General features: G+C 43.7%; 1 protein-coding gene across 1 annotated transcript in view; it reads left to right on the top strand.

Moving 5' to 3' along the window:
- Positions 1-23977, top strand: part of ece2a (endothelin converting enzyme 2a) — a 49619-nt gene extending 25642 nt beyond the window's left edge. The window contains exons 3-4 of the mRNA XM_037459562.2: positions 33-316; positions 19813-23977. Coding sequence (XP_037315459.1) covers positions 33-316; positions 19813-20103 — 575 coding nt within the window. The 3' untranslated portion in view covers positions 20104-23977. The remainder of the gene's footprint in view (positions 1-32; positions 317-19812) is intronic.
- Positions 23978-24643: the final 666 nt, after the last annotated feature.

The raw sequence follows: 24643 nt of genomic DNA, 5'->3' as shown, positions 1-24643 counted from the left end.
CTTTTCCTTCTCTCTCGTTTCTTCTCCTTCAGGTTGTGGAAACAGCAGTATGAGCGGGGACATGTACAGTGCCGGCTACCACTGCATCACCAACATAGACTACTCCTCGGTGTGCATCGGGGCGATGGCCGACAGGTACAGCGACTGCGTGGGGATGACATGGCATCAGATGGACGTGCGCCATCTCTCCTTTCCCGATGCGTCCTTTGACGTCATTATAGAGAAGGCCACGCTGGATGCCATCATGGTGGAGGAGAAGACTCCTTGGGAGGTGTCTCCTCAAGCTGATGGTTTCATTCACCAAGCACTCACAGAGGTACAGTTACATTTCTGTGAATTATGACATAGGTTTGATATTTGTTGAATTGCGATCACAAGCTTTATTGGAAATCCTTGCCAGTAGTTAATTGACATGTAATGTAATGTAATTAATGCTTAATTATATTACGTTCCTGTTGCGTTCTTTTCTGTTATGCTATCACATAAAAAAGGGTTTGCAGCGCACTGGATAAAATGTGATGATTTTTTTTATTTTTACTTGATCAATCATACAAAACACGTCATCATGCCTCGCCCATGTTCAAGCCTCTTTGTTTGGAAGGGACGGATGGGATGGTTGAAGTTCTCATAAACAGTTACGGGAAAATCTGGTGAAAAACAAATGTTTAGCTCTTATCGAGTCAGATACAGCAACTCCCATTGTTTGTTTAACTTCCATGCAACATGAGAGGGAGGATGTTTTTCTTTGGGAAAACCAGCATAGTACTACTTGAGGAAAACGGCATCTTGGAGTATATCATGTATTGTCCCTTTACACTCCAATGGTGATTTGAACGCTCCGCTGCCGTAGGAGTTTATCTGTAAATGACCTCTCCTTGACAGTGAAATCGGTAATAGTGGCACTATGTTTCCACGCCATCTCCGCAGCCCATCAATTGACTTACGTGAAGTCCATTGCCTTTCTGCAGCACTAAACGCCACGTTCAATACGACAATGACAATGTTTTGGCCATTAGCCACGCTCGACCTTGACACACTGAGGCAAGAGAACACTGCGATCAGCTGAAGTAGGTGACTGCCGAGCTCTGAGTGTGGAATAATTACTCATGATGTAGTCACTGCCACATTTGCAGCACTGCTAAATGAGTTGTAATCCAAAGTTTAGTTCCTAATTACCGGTGTGGTGTAGGCTCAACACACAGACCGAATATATAATTACAGCACATACATTAGTGGGGAAGGTCAGATTTTGTGGATCGTTCTAATGGAGGCATTCAGCGAGGACAAAGTGCAAATTATGTTAAAACGGAAAGAATACAGGCCTGTGTTCTTTAGTTATACGTGAATGGAAATTTTGTGGTGCATTTCAGTTGAAAATGTTGCAGTCCGTATTGGCAGACCCATTTGGGTTTTTGCATCAAGTGATGTCGTGTATTAGTGCCATAAACTGCTGCATGTGAGCTCATGTCCTGTGAGCTTACCCCGGGAGAAGCCCGACTCTCGAGGAGTAAACAAACGCATGCACTGAGCTGTGTATGAGCCAAGATGTTAAGGATGAAGTCTGCCTATCGTAAAGGGCACGTACACACAAATGCACAAAGGAGTCGATGGTGTCCTGGGTGTTGTCCTCTGACAGCAGGAAAGTATTAAAGGAGGAGCGGTGAGTGAGTCTGAGGCACAGATGGGAGGATTTGACATCCCCCTCAAAAGAAGTGGCGCCGAACTCAAGAAGCGTGTTTGAAAGCCATTACAGAGTTGAGCTGCGTCTGAGTCATCATCACCTGCTTCCCTTCACACCAGCTCTTCTTCTCATGTATTTCTCTCACTCTGTTTTGCCCTCATTTCCACTTATGCCTCAGTCACCTGCTGTAAGCTCATGGCTGTGAGGAGATGGTAAAGTGTGGTTGTGGTACATCCTGTTTCTGCTGCACTGCGAGTGTTGTTCATCTTCATGTGTGCAAATACCGGGGAAAGTGTGTGTGTGTGTGTGTGTGTGATCACAGAGACGTTATTAGCACTCTCCACTGGTGTATTTTTGCTCTCACTCTGTAGCACATAAGATTACAGCAGTCACGACGGTATGTGTGCAATATGCAGAAATGTAGGAGGCGATTTCAGAGCCCACTTTCATTTCTCAGAAAAAAAAAAAAACATTTCTTATTTAATGAGAAAAATGGAAAGAGGACAGAAAAGGGCAGGACGAGAGAAAAAGGTGAGAAGTAAAAGAAGAACCCCCCCAAACATGATCATAAAGAGTATTTTTAAAGATATTTTAAGAGAAGTGTCAGTTTGGTTGCAAGAAAGGAATCAAAATGTAAAATTGTAACTCCACTTCAATGGCTTTCTATCGCGGGTTATCTTCGCATCCCTCCTCCTTCTCACGTGGACCCCCGTCTCCCAGGACCATGCAACAGACTGGGCTTCGGTCTTTGGGTTCAGAAAGGACCATGATGTCCTATACTATCTGCTGTAAATACTTCAACCCTTGTGCAGTATATCAACGCAAGTCCAGACCCATGACAAACTGCATGTGGAAGAAGGTGTTATCTGGACGTCCTGCCTGTATGTTGTGATATCTTGTCATGTTTGAAAAAGCCACTGGGAAGAAGAATTATGCAGTGCTACTTGGACGAGGCCATGTGGAGTTCAAAAGTACGCGTTTGTGAGGCCTAACAAAACAACCGATAGGCCAACTTTCTCCTGCTTGACCCATCTGATCACTCAGATGGGTTACAGGAATAGAGGATAAAGGATCTCTCAACCTTTGCAGATGTTTTAGGCAATTCTTGCCGAAAACCTTATGGGGTCAATGTCTTCATCAAATGCATGTCTGATGATTTAGGGCATTTTTTTAAAACCATTGTCTAACCAGGAAAGTCTGATTGAGACTTTCAAGGGAGGCCTGCCTGAGACATGGCCATTTTCAAACTCTGGGGTTTCCTGTTGTGTCCCTCTTTGTAAGGTGCTCCCTGGTTGTTGTGCTAGTTCTCCTTTGACTCACCGATCAGAGTCAAATTTGTAAAAAAAAAATTGTCCCAGTGGGCAACTGTGAGAGAAACATGGCATCCTTTTGAGTATTTTTACTTAAAAGAAGTGCTGAAATGTTGAAATCTAAAATAACATATTTTACAATGTGATATATTTGTTCAATTTACATGTTTTTTGTATCTTTTTTTAATTTTTAAATGATAGATATATCTGCTTATCTGAAACAAGTTAGAATCAAGCAACCGCACAATGCTAAAGAATCCCGACCTCCTATTCTCTAATGTACCCACTTACCCATCATGGTTGGGAGGCTTATGTGATGACATCATCGTTGGCTGGTTATAGTGAGAAACATTGACATTGATTGGTTGTACCTGGCTCCGCCTGAGGAGCGTTCTCCGACGCTTGGATGTCTGCCGGAGAGACGCCCCCCCCCCCCCCGGGGGTAAATTCCTATTAGGGCACAACCACACACGTGGCATAACAATCACACGCGCACACACTATCAAACACAGCTCAGGTTTTATTTTTCAGTTTTTGAAACATTTTCCGGTAATGCTCACATAACACTTAACACTCCCGTATTCCTGTGTGTGTGTCTGTCTGTCTTTGCGTCGCGATGCTGTGTGAACCTTTTGTTCTAGGATAAAGTGGATTACACCAATCCACTTTATTGTCTCCCTCCCGCTTTCTCTTTTCACACTCTCGGTTCTGCCTCACCGCGCTCCATGTTCTTGTAAAATATGAAGATGGAATAGAGAATGCAAAATATAGTTAACTTAACTTAAAACCTGACATTATGAACATTCAGTACAATCTGGATTTAGGAAATGAACCGCATAGGCCCAGTTTTTCTAGATAAAGATTCATTTGAATTCTGCAGGTCTATAAAAGTTTAGGAAACAATGAGTCATTAGTCTCAGAAGCCAAAGCGATGGAGTTCGTTTGTCACTGCTGGCAGAGCATTTGCTTCCTGTGGCGCTTGTCTTCTACTTGCTTGTCTTTACAAAATGTCTGTGTGTGTGTGTGCATGCATACCTGCAGTACTGCATCTCTATGTGTTGTTTGTGTGATGTTTGTCAGGCTATGCACTGGTGAGGGGAGGCCTCCCGGCTCTGAAGAGATTTTCACGCAGCTCGGGCAAAATTCTCTGCACGCGCTCATACACACAGTCATACACACACAGTCATACACACACAGTCATACACACACTCGCCACTTCCATTGGCAGATCGCCTGCCCCACAAGCACCAACACACACCGACACAAGCATCCGAACAACACACACACACACACACACACACACACACACACGCACTACTTGATTATGCGTATGTAGCACCTGCTATACTAAGTCTATATTAAAATCACAGTTCTTCAAGTAGAACCTGAAAATTCAACTATTTCAGCCTAGCAGTTGCTTTTTTGTAATTTCCCTGTTTTTCAATAATATTTTTCAATGTGTGAAATGGGTTTGCGAGACAAACACGGATACATTTGTGGTAAACCATAAAATAGTTTTCCCTCCTTTTGATCAGATATTCTACACATTCCTCTTGTCCTCTGTCCCAGTTTAATTCAATGCCCCCTCTGTACCTTTCACCTCCTGCTGGCGCTTTCTATCTGAATACTTTTTTTTTTTTAATCCAGCATCAAGGTTTGTCCCAGCTGTGAATAGGGAAGCCCCAGGAGCCAGACACAATCCCTCTGTTCCCTTTAACTCACACACCGTCCCTCTCATACTCTCTCAAACACGCACACAATGACTGTTTCAAGTTTACTGTCTGCACAGATTTAACGTGTCCTGCACCGTGCTCACATGGGTTGGTAGATGCAACTGTATTCAATATGAGTCATTACTAAATCCTATAAAGGGGATTGCGTGTTTGAGTGCACAGATCTCATGCATTAATACGTACTTGATGCATTGCGGAACCCCCCCACACACACACACACACACACACACACACACACGCTGAATTACTTTGGAAAACATTTGTGTGACCAGATTGTTGTCCCTCTTTCCACAGGTCATACTCAACATTTAAATCTGTGCTTAGGACAGAGATTACAATCTATAAGAACTGCCCTTCTAGATAACTAAACACTGGTAGACACACAGTAGAATCAATGAAAAAAAGTGAGGAAAAGAGTAGAGCATGATGGTTAAATATGTATTTGAACTAAAGGCATTATTTTGCTTCATTAACTACATTTTCAGCATCGAACAAGTTAACAACAATATAATAATAATAACAAATTATACAGAACATACCTACGTCACTACAGGGAAGCAGTCCAAGTAAACATGTGACATGTGCAAAAACACACACACACACAGAATGTCCTTCCCAGCTCACCGTTGCCTAGACAACTGGTATCGACTACAGAGCACTGTTCCTATGGAAACAATAGGTGCCTAAAGGAGGAAGATCATTAATTGGAATAAGGGAATATAGGAGAGAGGGATGATGAAGATAGAGACTAGAGACAAGGGACAGGAAAAGAGATGGAAGGCAGGATGATGAAGCAGAAGGTGTAGCTCAGCCGAGCTGTTGCCCCTCACACTTATGAAAAGAGATTATTACCAAGCTATATTGTTGTAGTAATTGTACTGTTCGTTTATGGTTCTGATAAGGTATTGTGCATTGGTTTGTTTATACAGGGGACACACGTTAGGGACAACCTGATAGGGAGGGGGAAATCCACTTTATAATAAACGTGTGGAAAATCCTTGTATGCCCCAGTGAAGGGAATTGGAGTGCACTGCTTAAAGAAGGCTATTCGACCAAGCCAATCCCCCAGGAGTGTGTGTGTGTGTGTGTGTGTGTGTGTGTGTGTGTGTGTGTGTGTGTGTGTGTGTGTGTGTGTGTGTGTGTGTGTGTGTGTGTGTGTGTGTGTGTGTGTGTGTGTGTGTGTGTGTGTGTGTGTGTGTGTGTGTGACTGCACATGCTGGGATGTTTTTATATTCCTGAGCTTATTATACCAGAGCATTGTTAGTCAGTGTACTGAAGTGGTTCCCTACCTTTTCTGCCAAATGTACCTCTACTACCCTGCCAGATGAGTTCAGCCATCACCTCACGTCATTTCAGAAATGTTTGCTCTGATCTCAACAGATTTTTTAAGCTGGATTTTTGTTTCACACTATTAATTATGTTCAAGCCGATATTGTCACAACCTGTTACACCTTAGTTTTTTTGTGGATTTAATAAACAGGAGACTGTCTTCATTAGAGGTGCTGGTGCTCAGATGGTCCTCTGGGCTATACTTCTCCTCTTGTTTTTCATTTCTGTGCTGTATACTGCTAAAATGGAACAAAATAAGGCAGGAAGGATGGCAAGATTATTCTGGTAGTTAGAAGTTAATCACTGTTTCTGTGACCTGGCGGTGTATCATTTTCCTTTATTGTTATTTCTTATTTTCAGATCTATTAAAAACTGAAGAAATGCACAACAGAGTGCAATCCCAGAGAGCCATACTCCAGTCCCCTGGCATCTCCGTTTACATTTTACAACCGGGCGGTTAAGCAAACTCGTATTCCTGATACAGTGTTCCTTGGCTGGATCTTCTTTGATAGAATTCTTCCTCTCCCTCTCTGCCTCCGTCTGTATCTCTCCTCTTTTGTTCTTCGATCACACAGTGCTTAGAATGCGGGAGAATCGATACAGACACTTTTCTCTCATTAAGGCCTTACGTAGTCAGGGAGGTGGGAGGAAAAGGAGGTTTGACTGAACTGCTTTGTGTTGATGGTTTCATTCTCCTGTTGAAGGTTAATACTCTGATTGAGGAGATTAGGGGGTTGGGTTGGTTTTGCATTGATTCAACTTGATGCCTCATCATGATCGTGATAATGCTTCTCTAGTGAAACGTTATGCACCACGTGCCTTTCTATTTCACATGATTTACATTGCATGTGTGTTTGGATATCTCTAGAATCATAAATACGAGAACCATTATTGTGCGTGCATGAGAAAGCAAATGTTTGTTTGTGCGCGTGTGTGTGTGTGTGAGAGTCGGCTCGGGTCGATGGTTCATCCTGTTGATCTTCGGTGGTCCTCCCGACCCACAGCGGAACCACACAGAGGATTTGTAAGAAACACTTTCTTTGCTGGCGCACAAGTGACAAACATTGCCTCCTCATTTGCTGGCTAATTGAACCCGAACAGACAACTAATGTAACAGCATTTGCTACTTGAAGGAGTGGTTGATGCGGAGAAAGACCACTGATTTGGACTCTTGAAGCTCGACTCCCTTCGCCAGGGATAGATTGCTTTCCTGCATGTACAAACAGATGATGCAACACCCAGTTGTCAGCGGTGGGGTCCTTTTTAGGCACAGCCTTGGAGAAAGCTCCTGCACGCTCTGATCACTTTGTAACATTTTTAATTGAGTTCGTATTGTTTTTCTCAACATGGGTAAAGGTGCTAAATTTCTTATTCAGAGTGCGCCTACTGCGATCGTATTGCTCTCAGCATGACAACGACAACATCTATCAGTGCTGACAAAGCTAACAAAGCCAACACTGTTTCAACACTGGGATTCGGAGGATGGGCGCCGCGTTAGAGGTGCAATTCCAAGCATTAATATAGCAGAAAAACCACGGTGTTTCTTTGTGATGATATGAGGGAGTTTTTCTCTGTGTATGCCGGTATCAGGGCTTCTCCTTGCTTTGTTGACGTAGCCGTGCATGACTTTAGTGCATGCTAGTGCATGTGAGCATCCACCCACTGGCGAACTGCACTGCTGATTATTTTCAACTAATTTTTATTAAACAAAATCCACAATATTTGTGGCCTTCCACAATATTTGTGGCCTTCTGCCACCTCCCTTTTGTCAGGAATATTATCTTTGTCCCTCAGAAAAAAGCTAGTTGTTAAAAACACTAGTTTAGTAGTGCTAAAAACACGCGCAAACACACACACACACACACTTCATGTCAGTGTCATTCAGGACAAGAACATTTTTCTTTTTCCACTATTGACTGTTGATGCAGACAAGTTTGAACTCACGCTGCCCACAAATCTAAATCACCAACAATTGCTCACATTTCCCCAATGAAGGCAGACTGAAAGTTGTCAGTTTGCTCCCAAATGACTTTAATGTTTTATGTCTCATTGGACAGAAGTCGGGTTATGTAATACTCCCAATCAGTTAATTAAATCACCTCCTTTAGTTTCGTCAGACTGAAGTCATTGCAAACCTTTTATCCAGTGGTCCAAAGAATCCGTAATGACGCAGGCAACAGCCGAGCCCAGTTGGCCTCATCCCTCTCCCTCTCTTGCTGTGACCATCACATGTCATCGTGTTATGGTATAAAAACCTGTATTGCCAGTACAGTGAAATGTGCATCTTAATTGTACGGTCGTGTTGAGGTGTTTCATCAAAAAGTATAAAATCCGATAACAGAACCTGTAAATGTTTTAGCTGTGGGATATTTTGGTACTTTCTTTCTTAATAATGTGTGGCTTTCAGATTTGGTTCCCAGCTGGCAAAGTCCTCTGATTTGTGGTTGTTGTTGTTGTTGTGATGCTAAAAGGGTCTCCATCAGACCTTTTATCTCATTTTTTCTTTGTATAAAACACATTCAGCCAGCAGGCTTCTCATTTCCAATCACAGCCTTTTCCAGTTAAAGTTCCTGATCCCAAACTAAATATTTAGTTCTGCACATAACCCCCTGTACTAATTATCCAAAATGTTCAGCTTTTTTTTTAGTGATAAACAATATATTCAAATAACTTTAGATTCAATACAGGATTATCTTTGTGTATTGTGTGTGTGTGTGCCCACTGGTGCTTGCCGCCAGTTGCTGCCCATATTGTCTGCCACCAACTGTAGTACACAGCATGCTCCAAGGCTCTCTAAGCAACCAGAGTTAAATGCTGACTCAGCAGGTTGCAGTCCAACTTCAGCCAGGGAGAGATCAGAGAGAAGATGAGGAGGGGGGGAGGGGGGCGAGTGCGCAGGAAGACATTAATGAAATGTAGTCCAAAGGCTCGTCGTTTCTGGGAAACAGCCTTTCATCGGGACATCTGCAAATTTGCTTTGCTGAGCACCTCCCACCTGTTTTTTTTCCTCTCGAACAAAACAATTAAAACTGTTTGTCTCTCCCCTCTTTACTCGTATTATTTGTGATTGAGTCTGATTGCGTTCGTTACATGGCCAATGTAATCTTGAAAAGGTGATTAATATAACTTCCTACGGTGGGTTGATACGCATGCAGCCACTCATTCTTATTTTTCATAAGGACTCCTTTTTATTCCTCCTCTTTAAAGCACTATACTACGCTTAGCTAATACCTAAACAAAGTCTCACCCACACTCAACCAATGTAGCATCTCGTATATAAACAATTAGTAGGGTTCACAATGTCCTCCTGAATCTCAAAAATGAAGCTGGTCCTGAGAAGATAAGAGGAGCAGAATACAGACACGGAGAGAAGGAGAGTGTAGCGCTGTCGTCTGTAATGTCAGCCATCAGCCATCACCGTGGTTATGTAATGTTTGCTTCTACAAGGCCAAGGGCGAGTGACATGAATGTAAACGAGGCCGCTTGCTTCTTTCTCTGATGTTGAATCCGGTTCACTGTCACATGAATCATAAATAAGCCAGCCAGCCTCGTCAGAAGAGACGTATAGTTACAGGGAATTGTGCGTTGAGGTTGTGGTGATCAGCGCGTTGTTTTCACATTTGAGCCACTTTGTACTTACTTTCTATCCATTTTGTTTTTGATTTCCACTCCCCATGTTTTTTTTGTTTTTTTTGCATCTCTAGCCTCACCTCCCTCTGCCTCTCCAGCAACAAAATCTCCACCACCCAATTCCTGAGTTTGTTCCAGGGCCTGTTTCCATAGCAACAGGTTACCATGGAAACTAGGTGGCCGTGCTTTCCATCCTGCCAGGCGAGAGGTGTTCTCAAAGTGAAAGTTTTCCTCCTTCTATTTACCAAAATCAAGATGAAACTGCATGTTATATTTTACACTTTTTTAAATGTATTTTCAGTCAACAGAAAAGGTCTCATTATATTGATAACTCATTTGAATAATCTTTGACTGTTTATTGAAACAAATCTTGTTAACCTCCAAGTATATGGAATAATCCTTAATCTCCATGAAACCATTGTTTGAAGCCATCCGTGTCTATTGTGTTGTCCAACACATCAAGTCTTTGCATCACAGAACCCCAATGTGTCCATCTGTGATCCGTCTTTTTCTAGCCTATAAAAGCATCAATACGATGTTGCTCTGAGCCTCTCTGCAGTGTACAGAGAGGCATCCAAGGGCTTGAAATAACTGCACCACTCGCCAAATGATGCAATTATACAGAAAGAGAAAAAATCGGACTCTGCGTTTATGCCGCTTTAGATTCAGAAACAGACTGGAGGTAGAAGATAAGCGCATGACGTCTGTGAGACAAAGCTGTGTTAACGGAGGGGGGGCAGAGGGGCTCCTGTTCCTGCATGACATGTTCAGAGCGCTTCTATTACTCCAGAGTGCTTCCACTTTGGAACTACTTTATGTGGCCAGTTTGCCCCGACATGTATTAAAATAAGGAAAAGCCTCGTTGTGAGGGGGGGGGGCGTCCCTGTGTGCCGTGGGTTTTGTTCGTAGCCAAATTATGGGTGTGATACTTAATTCTAAAAACAACAGCTTGGGGCCACGTGGAATTTTAACAGAAAGATTCGCAGCTTCTTGAATCCAACTCGCTTGTCCAGTTCCCAAACAGAGGGGGGGAGACAGACATTGGGACTGAAAAAAAGGGACAGATAAGCAGAGCACAAACAAACAGAAGGTGCAACAGTGATGGAGAGACAGTGAGGGGGGGGGGGTCAGAACTGCAAAGAAAAGTTTTTATAGCATGGAAAGTTTAATGATCTTCTTTCCAGTCAAGTCAGTACCCTAAAACCAGAGGACGGGAGGGTGTTTGAGGGAAGAGCTTCAGCCCGCCCCCCTACCGCTCCACAGACGGCCTGGTTTCAGGCACCAGAGCAGATGCACACGCATGCGGATCCACTGCGACCACAAAAGAACCGCAAACTGTCCCCTTTTACTATTGCACTAGTGAGGACACTTTTGAGTGTCTTTTGAATTGAATGGGACATTTTTCGGTCAGACGAAGCAGCTCAGTTCGCCTTTGATTGTTTTTTGTAGTTGGGTTTGTAGATGGGTCTGAAACTATTTTAAGGACTGAGGTGGGTTACTTTTTTTAAGGTATTTTAAGTCGCACAACATGTGTGCTGCTGCTGATTTTTTTGGTTGAGTTGTTTTGATCTTTGATGCGCAGTGTAACTTTCTCCACCTTTGATGCCTGTGGCGAGATGCAAAGGGATTTGTTCAGTCACCTTTGGGACGAGCTCAGGGAGAAGCACTCTTGATGTTGTTTGTTGTTCCGGTCCATAGAAATCAGGCTAACATGCAATAGTGAAAATACACACACAATTGTACTAAAAGCATATCAGACAAAAACATATCAGATGTATCAGAATCTTATTTAACATTTTATTTTCTTCTCCTACATGAGAAAAAGCATTTTTGGTATGTTATTATGAGTAGATGATTGATAATAAACATTTGTCATGGATCAGCTGTTGTAACTAACTACATGAAGGAGCTACTGCCAAGTGTGTGTTAAACCGTAAGCATTAGTTGGTTTTGGTTGTGTTGCTGTATCTTCTGGTGCTAGAGTACAACAGACTGGGAATCCCTCTTAAATATGTATTAAAGCCTCATCTGCAGTGACTCAGTCCCACTCCAATCACTTCAACATCAACTCCTACAGTGAGGGCTGCTTTGCCATCGCTGCGGCAGCCCAGTCCAGCACGGTGGAGGCAGAAAAACGCCCCGGAGCTGTAACAGCAGGCGCCTGGTCTTACCCCGACGTGGTACCTGGTGCATTCAATGACACCAACAAGGTGTGGTTCGAGCGGCGGCTCTCCAAACTGCTGTGCTTTTGGTTTTGCATTTTGGGTTTCTTTTGCAGCCTTCCAGCTAGAACATGTTGTGTACCTCGGGGCCGACTTTGTTCAGTCTCCCTCGTTGGCCAGAGGCCAGGAAAGTAATTTGGCTTCAACAGCTTTGTTGAAGGAGAGTATCTTTTAATTATTTTATTCATTAAACAGATTTGCTGTGTATTACATTAGGAGTGTTATTTTGTCGCTACTTTCTATTAATTGTAAGTAATTGTGTTGTGATCTTTTCTTTTCTTTTTTTTGAAGTGATTTGAAGTATGAGAAAAAAATGATTACGCACCTGCACACCTACAGAGATCTGGGTGGGAAGAACAGATAACTCCTGGTGTCCAGTAACCCCAGTAAAGAATACATCTCATTTTCAAGCTTACAGGCTGCACTTGCAACTTGCATTTCCTGCTCTACTCGCCCTCTGTTGTTCCTCCCTCACATACAGTACAGTCACACTACACTGGGCTCCAACCCATTACTCGTTCCCCTGAGTCTGCAGCTCTGAGTGCCTGTGAAGGCTCTAACACCCGGTGCATAATGAGACCGTAGAAGCACAGTTAAAGAACAGCCTGCCGATCTAGTATTTAATGAGTCTCGTCCTCGTTTTGTGTGGCGAGCGAGAGCTGCTTCATCATTTTGGCAGCATAACTGGAAAGGACGCGGGTGCTGTCTCACGGCACAGAGTTGGAAGATCTTTTGCAGTGATGACCGGATATGGGGCAATTCTAAGATGTGAACACACCTCATCACAGGCTCCCGTGGAGCCCAGGAGTTAGGGGACATATTCTGTCACATGTCTATATTTATATAACAGCTGAAGTCACACTTTTCATTGGCTGAGGGACATACCTTGTTACGGATCAAGCCTGACTGGTTGTCTTGGCCCAAATGTTTACTTTGCATTGCTGCAACGGTTGTTGCAATGTTTTTGACAAAATGAAATGATCTTGTTCTTATTGGGGAACCTCTAAAACTGTCAGTTTGCAAATATGATCGTCACCAGTGTGGTGTACGATACATAGTATGTCTATACGAAATATTACATAACATGTCATTTAGCTGACGCTTTTGGCATTTGACCAACAACAAAAGTTGAACTTGTCAGTCGCCAGTTCAAAGGCCTGCTGTACAGTAATTCCAGAAGGGACTCCATGCTGACCAATAGAAAGCTTGCATCCTTTGACACTATTTGGCTCCGTCCAATCCATCCTGTTGCACCATAATACTGTTGCTTATATTGTGGGCTTTTCTCTTTAATTTGGTGGCAAAACTGGCTTCAACAACAGATCTGATGTATGTAAATACTTGTTCTTTCACCTTTTGGACCTCATGTTTAAATGTATATACGGTAATAGGGAACATTTTGGACACTATATTTAGCTTTGGTCCCAACTGCTAAGACACTTTATTTCTGATAAACAAATTCAATAAATAATGCTTAGGAATCAATTGAGACTGCTGCTATACTTTGTTTATTTAAAGCACAAAAAGATTCACAGACTTTCTTTCTTGCACCCAAACTTCAGGAATATATTAGTTGAAGTTGTTTATTTTTTTATATCTTTTTTAGCCAGGTTGTTATGGAAACTGGCCCGCCCCCGTTTGCAGCAGTGCAGTGCTTTTACAAACGTGTTTTCTACCTCTAATTCCCTCCACAGTCACTCAGTAACTAGTTTTACAGTTATTTAGCTTCAACCTGCATACAGAAACTTGATTAGGAAACCATCTTGGCGAGTCACGCAGTGAAATTTGTAATAGGAACAGCCCAATTGGTCCACTGCAAATCTGGGAAGCACAATAACAAAGCGGTTGTATCAGGGTATGCGGACCAGTAAAGGGTTATGATGAATTCACCTGTTTATGTTTTTTTGTCTGACATGCACCACCTCAAATGTTTTGGTTTTCGGGCCACAGTGAAAAGTAAAGACAACATACTTGCTGAACTCAGAAGTGACTCATTGATGACAGAATGCTGAATTATTATTTGTTTTAATTGTTATTAGTCCGGCCGGCGATGGAATGCAAAGGGGACCAACTTTTTCTCTGTCGTAGGATGAGTCACTGAGAGGTCCCCAGGGGGTGGAGGCCTTTGGGTGCAGCGTCACAGGGGGACACTGCTGGCCTCCAGTTAATGACAGTGGAGGGTTTACTGTTCTGTCCTTGCCCTACTACAGAATTCTGAATCATGTGACATTTTGCTGATTTTAGTCTTGGCGGCTTTCCCGCGCTGCTGACCCATTGAAGGGACTGTAGTGTGTTACTGGGCTTCTGGAACCTCCACCCCCCCACCCCCCCACCCCAATCCCCTTCAGCAGTCAGACACACTGGCCTATTTCCCTTCCTTCTCTGCTCCTCTTCCTGTGTCTCCCTCCGTCTCCAGCTGCTGCTAAAACACTTCATCTCCACAAGATCACACTTCATTGAAGTAGTTGTTTCTGTTTTGGCTCTTGAAACTATCAGTACTGTCTATCTCAAATTGATTGGCTTTTTTTTCCCCGTTAGAGCAAATCAATATGCCTCTGCAGTTTATGGCCGAAAAAACAAAGTTGTCAGAGGCAAGTGTTGCTGAATGGAGAATGACTATAAGCTAATTACCAAGCGGTGCTGATGCCAGTCTCCCCACAAGAAAATGGATAATTACATTTAAGTGCAACCAAGGGCTTGATGAGTGTAATAAGTGTCCTGGGCTTTAAAAGGTAGCGTTGCACAAAGGGAGCCGGCGTAAAACAGGGCAACACCCCCCATGACCCCTTTTACTCTTCCCGTGCTGAAGCCAAACATGACACTGTACCAGCTGCTCACGGCTTGGCCCCAGCTTCTCTCTCTTTTTTTTTTTTTTACAATTCAAGAAAAAAACATTCTGAAAAGGCAGATGAGTCTGTTATTGGCACACCCCAGTAACACGTGAACACGTTTTTTCATCACACTGCACCAAGAACAGCATTTCATTGATCAGTTATTTATTCCCATTTAAATGCTGCATTTCTATCGGAGATTGTTATTGAGCGGTGGGGTCAAACTGAAATTCAAACTCAAAAGGCTCAAACACACACACACACACAAACACAGGATTGTGAGTATAGGCATTACAAGCGGTGCAAGGATGCTGCGAGCACGACAGTAGGCGGGTGTGGGTGTCTGAAGTGCGTCTCCGTCTTTCTCCGCCGGTGTGAAAAGAATTTCCGTAATTAAAGCCAACATCTCTCTGGTCCCCAATGGAAAGGAAAGGCAGAACGGGTGAGGAGGCTGTGCGAGGGAGTGGGAGAGATAAAGAAGAAAGCCGAGATAAAAGCCAGAGACGGTTATTTTTGAGGAAAAATGGGGAAAAAAAAGGGAGGTTTTAATTTTAGCTCGGCATGCCGGATTGCTGTGAGGGGAGAATGTGGCGTCTGAATGTGAAGATGTGTATCGCTCACATAGGGATCAACACACTGACCCTAACATTACATCTCATAGCGGGAGCTATGTGACTGAAAGCAAGAGTTTCCGCTTATTATAAAGGAAATGATAAAGCACAGCTCTTTCCACAGATAAGCAGTGACCCAGTTCACGTAGTAATTCTTTGTCTTTTATTCCCCTAAAGTCAACCCGCTAATTAGACTACTTCTCACACACTGCCGTGCTCGTCTGCAGACCGAGAGAGCCTCGAGTCCCGGGGAAGTGTCGGTGTTTATTTCCACTGTCAACATGCAGTGTTGTTTTCTGGTGTCTGGCTGTGTTCTCTCTCTCAACACAGCGGCTCGTTATCCAAACTTTCTGGCGATCTCCTCGTCTAACGCAGACCCGAGTTTCTCTGTTCTGCTGCCTGGTGTTTTTTTTGTTTGGAGAGGTGTCTCGTTCTGACCCACATCCGTTACCGTGACCGGCACTAAACTTTTGTCTCCATGACAACCCGAGGTGCGAGAGGGAGGGAAGCGCCTCCCTGACAGCCAGGACGCCGCCGTCTGCCTACGACCTCCACGAGCACCTGACGAACCGATTTACGTCAGAACACAAAGTATCTTAGAAGCTGTCCAGAAATCTGCATTTTGATTCAGTCAGTGTTTTCTGTCATGTTAACTTGTGCACGGGACGAGGGTGGATAGATATTGAGGCAGAGGAGAGAAAAGCTCTTTGACGTATAATCCATCCATGCAGAGGAGATGTGGTGTGAGCTGGGTGAGGACAGCAGCAGAGAGGACATTTAGGGGAGGGGGGGGGGTAAAGGTGGGTGAGTAGCACGGAAGAAGCAGGAAGTTGGAGGTCAGAGAGGCAATTTAACACATTTTCCCTGTGATCCATCACCATGGGATTATTTGTCTGTATAAAAGAAAAGTCGAATTACAATTGTGTTTGTTATGTTGTTTTACACGAATGCATTTGTAGCAGCAAGAGTTTCGTTACTTATTGTATTTCTTTATTTAAAAAACCTTTCAGACACTTTGCCTGTGCAGCTACAGCCCACTCGCTCAGACAAATTTATCCTTGTGTCTTCAGGGCAGATGGTGCTTTACAGCGTTCGTACATTTGGCTCTTGAGGATGTGAGCTTACAGGAGCAACCAAGGGATAAAGTAGGGATGGAAGGGTCATCAAAGCATAGCAGGCTGATCTGCCTTGTTAGGAGGCCAGCGTTGGGACCTCATTCGCGCATTCCCATCTTTACTCTCTTCTTTTCTCCTCCTTTTCCTCAAGACATTACATGTTTTTGCCATCCGCAAATGCGCGTCAGCTTGGACAGGTTGATCTCCTTTCGAACAAAAATACGCAGTTGGTAATTGGTAAAACAGCAAAAATAGGAATCCTCTAATAAATTTAGCCAAAGAAATTCTCAAATTATGGTGTGTCTTTTAGTTTGGTAGCTTTTAACCTCCTTTCGCCTCAAACGTACCTTCTTTCAATCTCTGAGTTAAGTGATCCGGGTTCAGCAAAGTTCCTGCAGAGTGATATTCCAGAGGAGGATACGACCACCCCTCCCTCATCTGACCATTGGACCACTTAACTCCCGTAGTATCTTCAGGTGAGCCTGAGCCCAAGAGGAGGTGGATGGGAGGAATATCGTTGTTGCAGTCCAGTACGAGCAGCTCGACAAAGCAATGAAAGGAGGCATGTCATTCACCATGGATAAACCACGTGTCTTTTCACTGACTATTTCCCAGAGGATGAGGCGGGGACTTGGACTGCAATATACAAAATGATTATTTCAGAGGTTAATTGGCTTTTTTCTATTTGTTAAATGAGTGCCAGGATCAAGGTTATCACTCTGATTTTCCATCCAAATGAATGAATGACATTACGATATGGTTGACCGTCTCTAAGTGGCAGTGGGATTACCTGGAATTCCTCCTGAGAATCTGAACTCCGGATCTCATGTTGCCTCTTTGTTGCAGTGCATTCAAGACGGGTCGGGTCACTCGGACACAAGCTTCTTCCACCACACTGAATAATTCAGGAGAGGCCATGACGCGATATGTGTGTTTGAGTGAAGTGTGTGTGTGTGTGTGAAGATGGGCGCTAACAGAGTGGTTTCCTCTGCGCTCCTGGAGAAGCCCTGCGGTTCACAGGATCAGCTCACAGTGCATTTCCTCACTTCAGTGATTGGGTGGAGAGCAGCCAGCGAGCCGTCCTCCACCTGTCGATTTCTTTAAAGACGAACGCATATTTATCTGTCACATCTGAACAAACCTGCCACTGTAGATCTTCGTCATAGTAATAGCCACCTCTCTGATATGTGGGTGGAGGATTCGCATAGTGCCACAGATGTTGTCGTAGCACCTTTGCTTGTTTTCGTGCAGAATTATTACAAATATGACTCATCACACGCTTGAGCGGGAGAATCCCGGTCGGTCATCTTCCCTGAGATACCCGTGATATGGGACCGGGGTGATGTCTGGGTCAGCTTGTTTTCAAAAACTCAAAAATACCATAATGAAATATTCAAGCCATCCTCCAGCTGCCAGCCCGGCTTCCGAGCATTGGCGGTCATGGCCGAGCTGTTTGCTGTACTTCAGTGTCGTCCAGGCCGGCGCTGACGTCAGTCCTCCAATAACCGGTGACATTAAGCTCTCGAGTTACACTGCGCAGGTACAGAGCGTGCACCCATACATCTCACTGGCATGCATAATTGCTCAAGAGTGAGGTCAGAATGATGTCATTTATCAACTCCCACGTTGGTCTCCTCACTAACCAAAGCATCCGAGAGAGCTCAAACTACACTCTGAATTTTATGTGATTCCAGCAATCTGACAAGGCCTCCCGTGGACACTGAGTAATAATGTCGTTTTTTTGGCGATTGTTATGGCTTCAATTTTGTATTCTGTTGATTCCCTGCTTTTTGTCAGGCACTTCCTAATGTGGATCACCCTACGCTTTACTCTTCCACTGCTGTGCATTATATCGCTCATTTCATCCCATATTCAACGACCCCCGCCCACCCCCCCCCCCCCCATCATTCCTCCAGTTTTTCCTCCATGTCACAGTGGAGAGTAAATAATTCATGTCCGGGCTGCTTGCTGGTGCAGATGAATCATGTGAGGAGAGCAGGATACACGTGCTCGTTCCAGAGCGACTCCTCTCTCCAAGGTGCCCATGACAGCATGAGGGGGCGGGGCCACTGTGCTCCTCCACAGCTTTAAAGGCCACTACCGCTGCTTCCAGCAGGTCATCACCAACCCAGCTTTCACACAAGAGCTTAACGAGAACATATAGTAGCTTTTCACTACACATACTGCGTCATAAGAGCCATAACTTGTGTGAATTACGTCTCTGGAACAGGTTCAACATGTTTATGTTTAGTTCACTGATCCCTTGAAACGAAACATCTGGTCCACCTGGTAGTGATTGGACGAGAAGCACAAACTCCATATACACCTCCACGCTGTTTGCAGAGCTTTCAACCGTATGTCTCAAATGTTCATCAGTAGATGCATTTTTTAAGAAGATGCTTTTTAAGAAGACACTGTGACCCAATTTTACATTTTATATGTTCGCTGGACTTAATTGTTCCCTAATTGTATGCGATTTAGCAACGGTTTGATTGTTCATTTTGCGAGCCTTTGCCGTGGTAAATGTGTTACCACGGTAACAGTGTTGAGGCCTCATCTATTTAATATTTTCAAATGGTGCCACTAGATATGTGCTAACAGAAGCTTAATCAATAATTGGCCAGAGAACATTTTTCGCCTCCACTCACCTCCTCAAGTGTTGCAAGGCGTTGCATGTCTTCTGCTGTGGTGTTTTCAGCCGCATGTTTGGAACCTCGCCACATATTTGTTTGTTTGCCACAGCTTTTGGGCATTTGAATGTGTCACCTGTTCCCTGTCTGATGATGTTCGATCGTTCTCTAGCAATGCATCAGGATTATATGTTGACCCATTCTACATGTTTGGTGAACGAAATACAAAACGTTTGCCACCAATCGCTCCACAGATTCTTTCCCACGCACACTTCTTTCTCCGATGAATCTCCCTGCCTGGGTCAAACTAAAATTTGGTTGTGCATGCGTGTGTTTCTGTACATTTTCCCATTCTGTGCGTGTGGACTCTTATTTGCCTGACTGTGTCAGTTCCCTGCATCATGCACATGAGTTTTTTTATTTACACAAAGTTTTTGATGGAAACAGAAAAACCAATCATACACACAGAGGGACCCTCACAGTTTTGGTGCTGTCACCCCATCGCACGGCTAAAGAACCAGATCTGGCCTTTAGTGATGCAGTGATTGGAGGCGGACAGATTCGAGGGACAAGTGTCTTTGTCTTCGGTCAAACTCGGATTTGGATATGATTCAGAAGATTCATACATACGCTGTGTTGTTGATGGCGGTGATTAAAGCGTGGCGGCTCTTGGTAGTCCTGTAACACTCTTTCTCTCTTCTGTCTCCGTTCTTCTTCCAGGTCAGACGCTGCTTGAAGCCCGGAGGACGGTTCATCTCCGTGACCTTTGCCTCGCCCCTCTTCAGGAAACGCCTCTATGCGCGCACAGAGTACAACTGGTCGATCCGGAAGTACGGTTATGGAGAAGGCTTTGAATATTTTGTGTATGTAATGACTAAAGGGGAGGCGCTAAGCCCAGAAGATGCAGCAGTGGAGAAAAGGCTACTGGAGGACACCAAATCCCCACCTACCACCAACGCCACAATGCAAAGCGAAGATGAGGAAACCTTCCTGTTGAATATTGGATTCTAAGGACTCGATACTGCGACACGCAAACTTCTCCACGCTCGAAAGTACAACAGAAACTGCCTTTGCGTTTTTACCTTACAGTTGTGTAGTTTTGTAAGAATCAACTGTATTTTAAGTTGGGGTTGATGTTGGGCATATGTGTTCATATAGACATCCATAGGGAAGGATTTTAGCACATTTTAAAGCAAAATTTAAACCACGAGGTACACTCAATACAAATAGAATATGTTATATAATATCATTTTCTCACTAAATAGTGGCCAAATATCGATTCAAATCCAGGTGGTTATTTATTTAGACAAAATTGACAACATTTACATGTAGAGGAGAAAAATAAAAGGATTTGGCTAATCAAAACTTACCCTAAATAAACACTTCTTGTTGTACAAGAAACCCAAGAAAAATACCTAATTCTCTTTTCCCAGCTTTAACCAAAAAGTCTCCCAACATTTATAAAAATATAATAGATTACTGCCAGCAATATTTTAATGAGAGATCACAACGAACTAGCACATTATATAATGTCAACGTGAACAAATGAACAAATCTTCACTTTTAGTCATAACTAAACCTAAAATCAATTTTCAATATGTTTTTAATGATTATGTTGTTTATTCAGTCAGTTTTTGATCACTATGAAGTCATTTTGAAACTGTTTAACCATGAATCATCATGTTTCTGTATGTTTTATGTTGCTGCTTCTGTTGTAGTGCAGGTCATTATAGAAACTTTTATCTTTTAAAAATCAACGGCCCAGTGTTCTCCTTCGTTCGGCCCGTACATCATAGATATTCAACGGTCTCTGCTTTCATGGTGCGGCACAATTCTGATCATGTTGCAAATTTTGCAAGACCAAACTGGCACGTCTAGACACAGTGAATAACAGCAGGACTGACCTGCATGTACAGTTGGTGTTAAATTCTATTTATATGCCAGTCGAATTCTACCATTCTGGGTTTGGGTCTGCATCTGGGACCCGTGTCTGCTTCGGATTCCAGTCCAAAGTGTTTTAAACAAGCCAGATCAGACGAGCAGCAGCCCGGCCCGAGTGTTATTTGTTGAGGAAACATGAGACTTGCTCGGGTCTTGTGCTCTCTGCTGCTTAAATTTAGACCTGAAAGAGAAAGCCAGGCATGCAGACAGGCAGAAAGGCTGGTGACTGGAGGGGGGACCACATTGATAAAGTAGAAATCATTTATTTTTAATTCTCCACTGAGATCTAATTACTGCCTATTTTTAAGACTTAGGAAAAAAAAAAGGTGCATGATTTTTTCAGATGGCTCTTCTTTCTTGCCATGACTTGTTGCTGAACTGTGACTGCAGTTTGCGGTTGACAAAAGGCAGGTAATAGTAAGGTAAGACCTTCTAGATGCTTTTGATCACATCCCGCCATCTTCCTCAGCAGGCAAAGTTAGCCCAGTTGCCATTTTAGTAACTGTTGACTAAACGCCCCCCTTAGTTACGGTTGCTACGCTCACGAGGTGTGTGTTATCACGTGGCACATATGGGTTTTGTGGTGAGATTGTTTTATCAAGTACTGTTTTTAAAGTGAAGCATGCATTTTTAGTCTAAATATGTTGTGTTCTGCAATAACATCAACATTTTCAGTTGTTTTAATCTTAGTGTCTTTTATACTATAAGAAGATTTCAAACTAACCACTGGGATTGGATATTTTGTTGTGGACCACACTCACAAATACACACTGCGAACACACTGTTGCAGACAGCGGTCTCAATCTCAACCGCTCTGTATCGACCCAAAACCCCACCCCCGTCGGCCTATTATCTGGTTTCCATGGTGACATTTGTGTCCAATGTCCTGATGACCTGACAAAGAATCTTATGTAAGTGGCTGTAGGTCTTATAATGACAATGGAGACTTAAGGGCGCTGCGCAGCTACTTTGCAGCACGGGGACGTGCAACATATAAAGATGGATTAAGCTCTCAGTGTGATTGGATGAAGGTTGGATGTTTTCCCTGCAACATGTAAAGTGTGTTTTTTTTTCTGCTTCTCTTAAAATACAAGTTATACGTGTAGCGGGTGGAAAATGAAATTGGTTTTCCGCTCCCTTAGTTAGACTGACTGATCTGCAGCGGCAGAGACCCCGACAGTGAGATCTAACTAGACTGGACTTAAGTTACATAACACAGAGCACGGAGCAGGCCGCACGCGGGGGAGCTTTGGCCATTCTTTTCTATTTAGCACAAACCTCTGTGTCTTATTTGCGGATTATTTCGGGGTTTTTTTTTAGCTGACCACCCGAGTTACCCGGGTGTCTTGAGCTATGATTTAGCATAGAGCACTGTGTGTGTGCTTATGTGCGAGAGAGATTGGGGAGGCAGCATTTTCTCTCCTGCTGCTAATTGTCCTCCATGCTCTGTTGCCCAAGGGCAGCAAGAACGCTAATCTACTGCATGCTCAATGGCTTCCTGTGTCTTTCTGTCTCTCTCTCGTTCTCTCACTCGTCTCAGCACCACCCTGCTCTCTCAGCCTGCATCGATTGGCCCTGAGTGCTTTGGTGTGTGGGTGTTGTGTGAGGGCTCATGCAACTCAATAGGACTACTGCATGCTTTAAACAAACATCTGTGGGTTTTATCTGCCTCCCTGTATTTGTTTGCGTTAAACTGTGTCACGACACAGCACCACTGACTTGTTTTGCCCTATTGAACCGCAGGCGCACTCAAAGCATCCTGTGATTCTTGAAGGAAACTTTTGATTTCCTCCATCCATGGTCCTAATGTTGCGGTTTACGTTCTGTTCTACTAACAAATGAATGTATTGACATCTGAGAAATGTAGAAAGAAAAGGCCCTTGCTCTTAGAGCCGGTGAGTGTGCCCCGATGACTCGCTCAAGGTCACTCGCTCTGCACTGCGCTCCAACGGCGGTTACAGCCGCTCACGGCGACCCGTCTGATCTCGTTTTGGCGGTGGCGTGGCACCGACCCTCCTGTTCCCTCTAGTAAACACTGTCGCCTCTGTCTTCTATTGTTGTCCTTGTTACTGCTGCTCCGTTAGATCCAATAGCTGGCTCAGACGGTGCCATGTTGAGACCCCTCAGAGGCAGTACGAGTGCCCTGAGGGGTCTCAGAGCTTGTGTACACCTATGAAGCAAGCTGCTACAGCCCGGGGGAGATAAGATTGAGGAATCGACAGCTATCTTTCGTCAGTGGAAACCATTCTGCATCGGCTGTGGTGTGCACATGGAAAACAAACTGCCTCTGCTTTAAACTGGTCTGTATATCTGCCCAAATCCCTTGGGGCTACGTAATGGCATAATATACTGTATGGCTGGCTTATGTAACTGGAGGAGGAATATTAATGGATGTCCGCTCAGGATGGGCCGAAAGTGGAATCAGATCAAAGCTCTTTGTTCTCACTGCACATGCTCAGTTTGACCCTAGAGAGTTGCTTTGAGCTTTTGCGTGTTCATTGTATGTGAGAGATAACAGTACAGCGGCGCTTAACTTTACAACTCGCTGCTTTAGCTTCTTCTTTGTTTTGCACAGAAACATTCCAATGTGTGTCAGCAGATGTGTTGACACCAGCCCATCCACCAGGTCAGGACATAGGACTCAAGTCCTTGTGTTGCATCTATACCTCCAGCTCACAGTCCACTGACCTCTGACCCTGTGAAGTGCAAAACAAAGACTGAACTGTAATTAGGGGGCCGTGTCTCATTAGTTTTTCTCTGGAATTTTCAGGTCAGAAATTCTGCATTAGAATAAAAAAAAAATGCTTTTGCATGGATGATATCCAACTAAAAGCTCTGTAGCCCACAAGTACTAATTAAACTATTAAAAAAAAGTATTTTGGAAACGCCTGGGGGGGAATTTCTTCCATCATGATCACGGACAATGGTCAAGGTGTCTCCGACTGCTCTCACAAAACCTTTTTTTGCCATAACTCAAGCATTCATGTTATTAATGGCCAGAATGACTAATATAACATTTAGAACTTGATTTTTTTTTAGTTTTAGGCCAGTTATTTTAGATTTGTTGTACTTAAAACAGAAAACAACTGTTATCCTTTAAGCCTGTTTAGAAACATTTTATACTGTAAACATGCTGTAGGGTTTTTGAGCCTGAAAGGAATGTGAAGTTGTCGAATTACAAATTAACATACTAAAAAGAGAAACACTGAAGGGGGAGCAATGCTGCTGCATATTGGTAGAAGGTGATGATTGAATTACTTTTAAAGTAACACGTTCACAGTGACACTCACGATACGAGAGAGCCGTGGCGCAGACGTGATACAATTCGATATGTGCTGTCATTCCCGTTCCTGCCTACCAGGGCTGTCCATTACTCTGAAAAGTGTAATTGTCCATGACCGTATACGGCTACACACACACACACACACACACACAAAGGACACAGCACAAGATGATCAATAGCACTACGTGTTTATTCAGTGCGGTGCTCATACGCACAGTCAATAATCTCTCTGATGGGAATTTGGTGGGCTACATTGATGACGCTTTGTTGATGCTCTGTTATTAGAGTGAAGTGCAATTCAGTGTCCCATAAAGGTAAGCATCAAAG

This window comes from Pungitius pungitius, chromosome 15 (genome assembly GCF_949316345.1).
Source record: "Pungitius pungitius chromosome 15, fPunPun2.1, whole genome shotgun sequence".
NCBI lineage: Eukaryota > Metazoa > Chordata > Actinopteri > Perciformes > Gasterosteidae > Pungitius > Pungitius pungitius.
The sequence above is the reverse complement of the archived record's forward strand: the minus strand, read 5'-3'. Positions and strand labels throughout refer to the sequence as shown.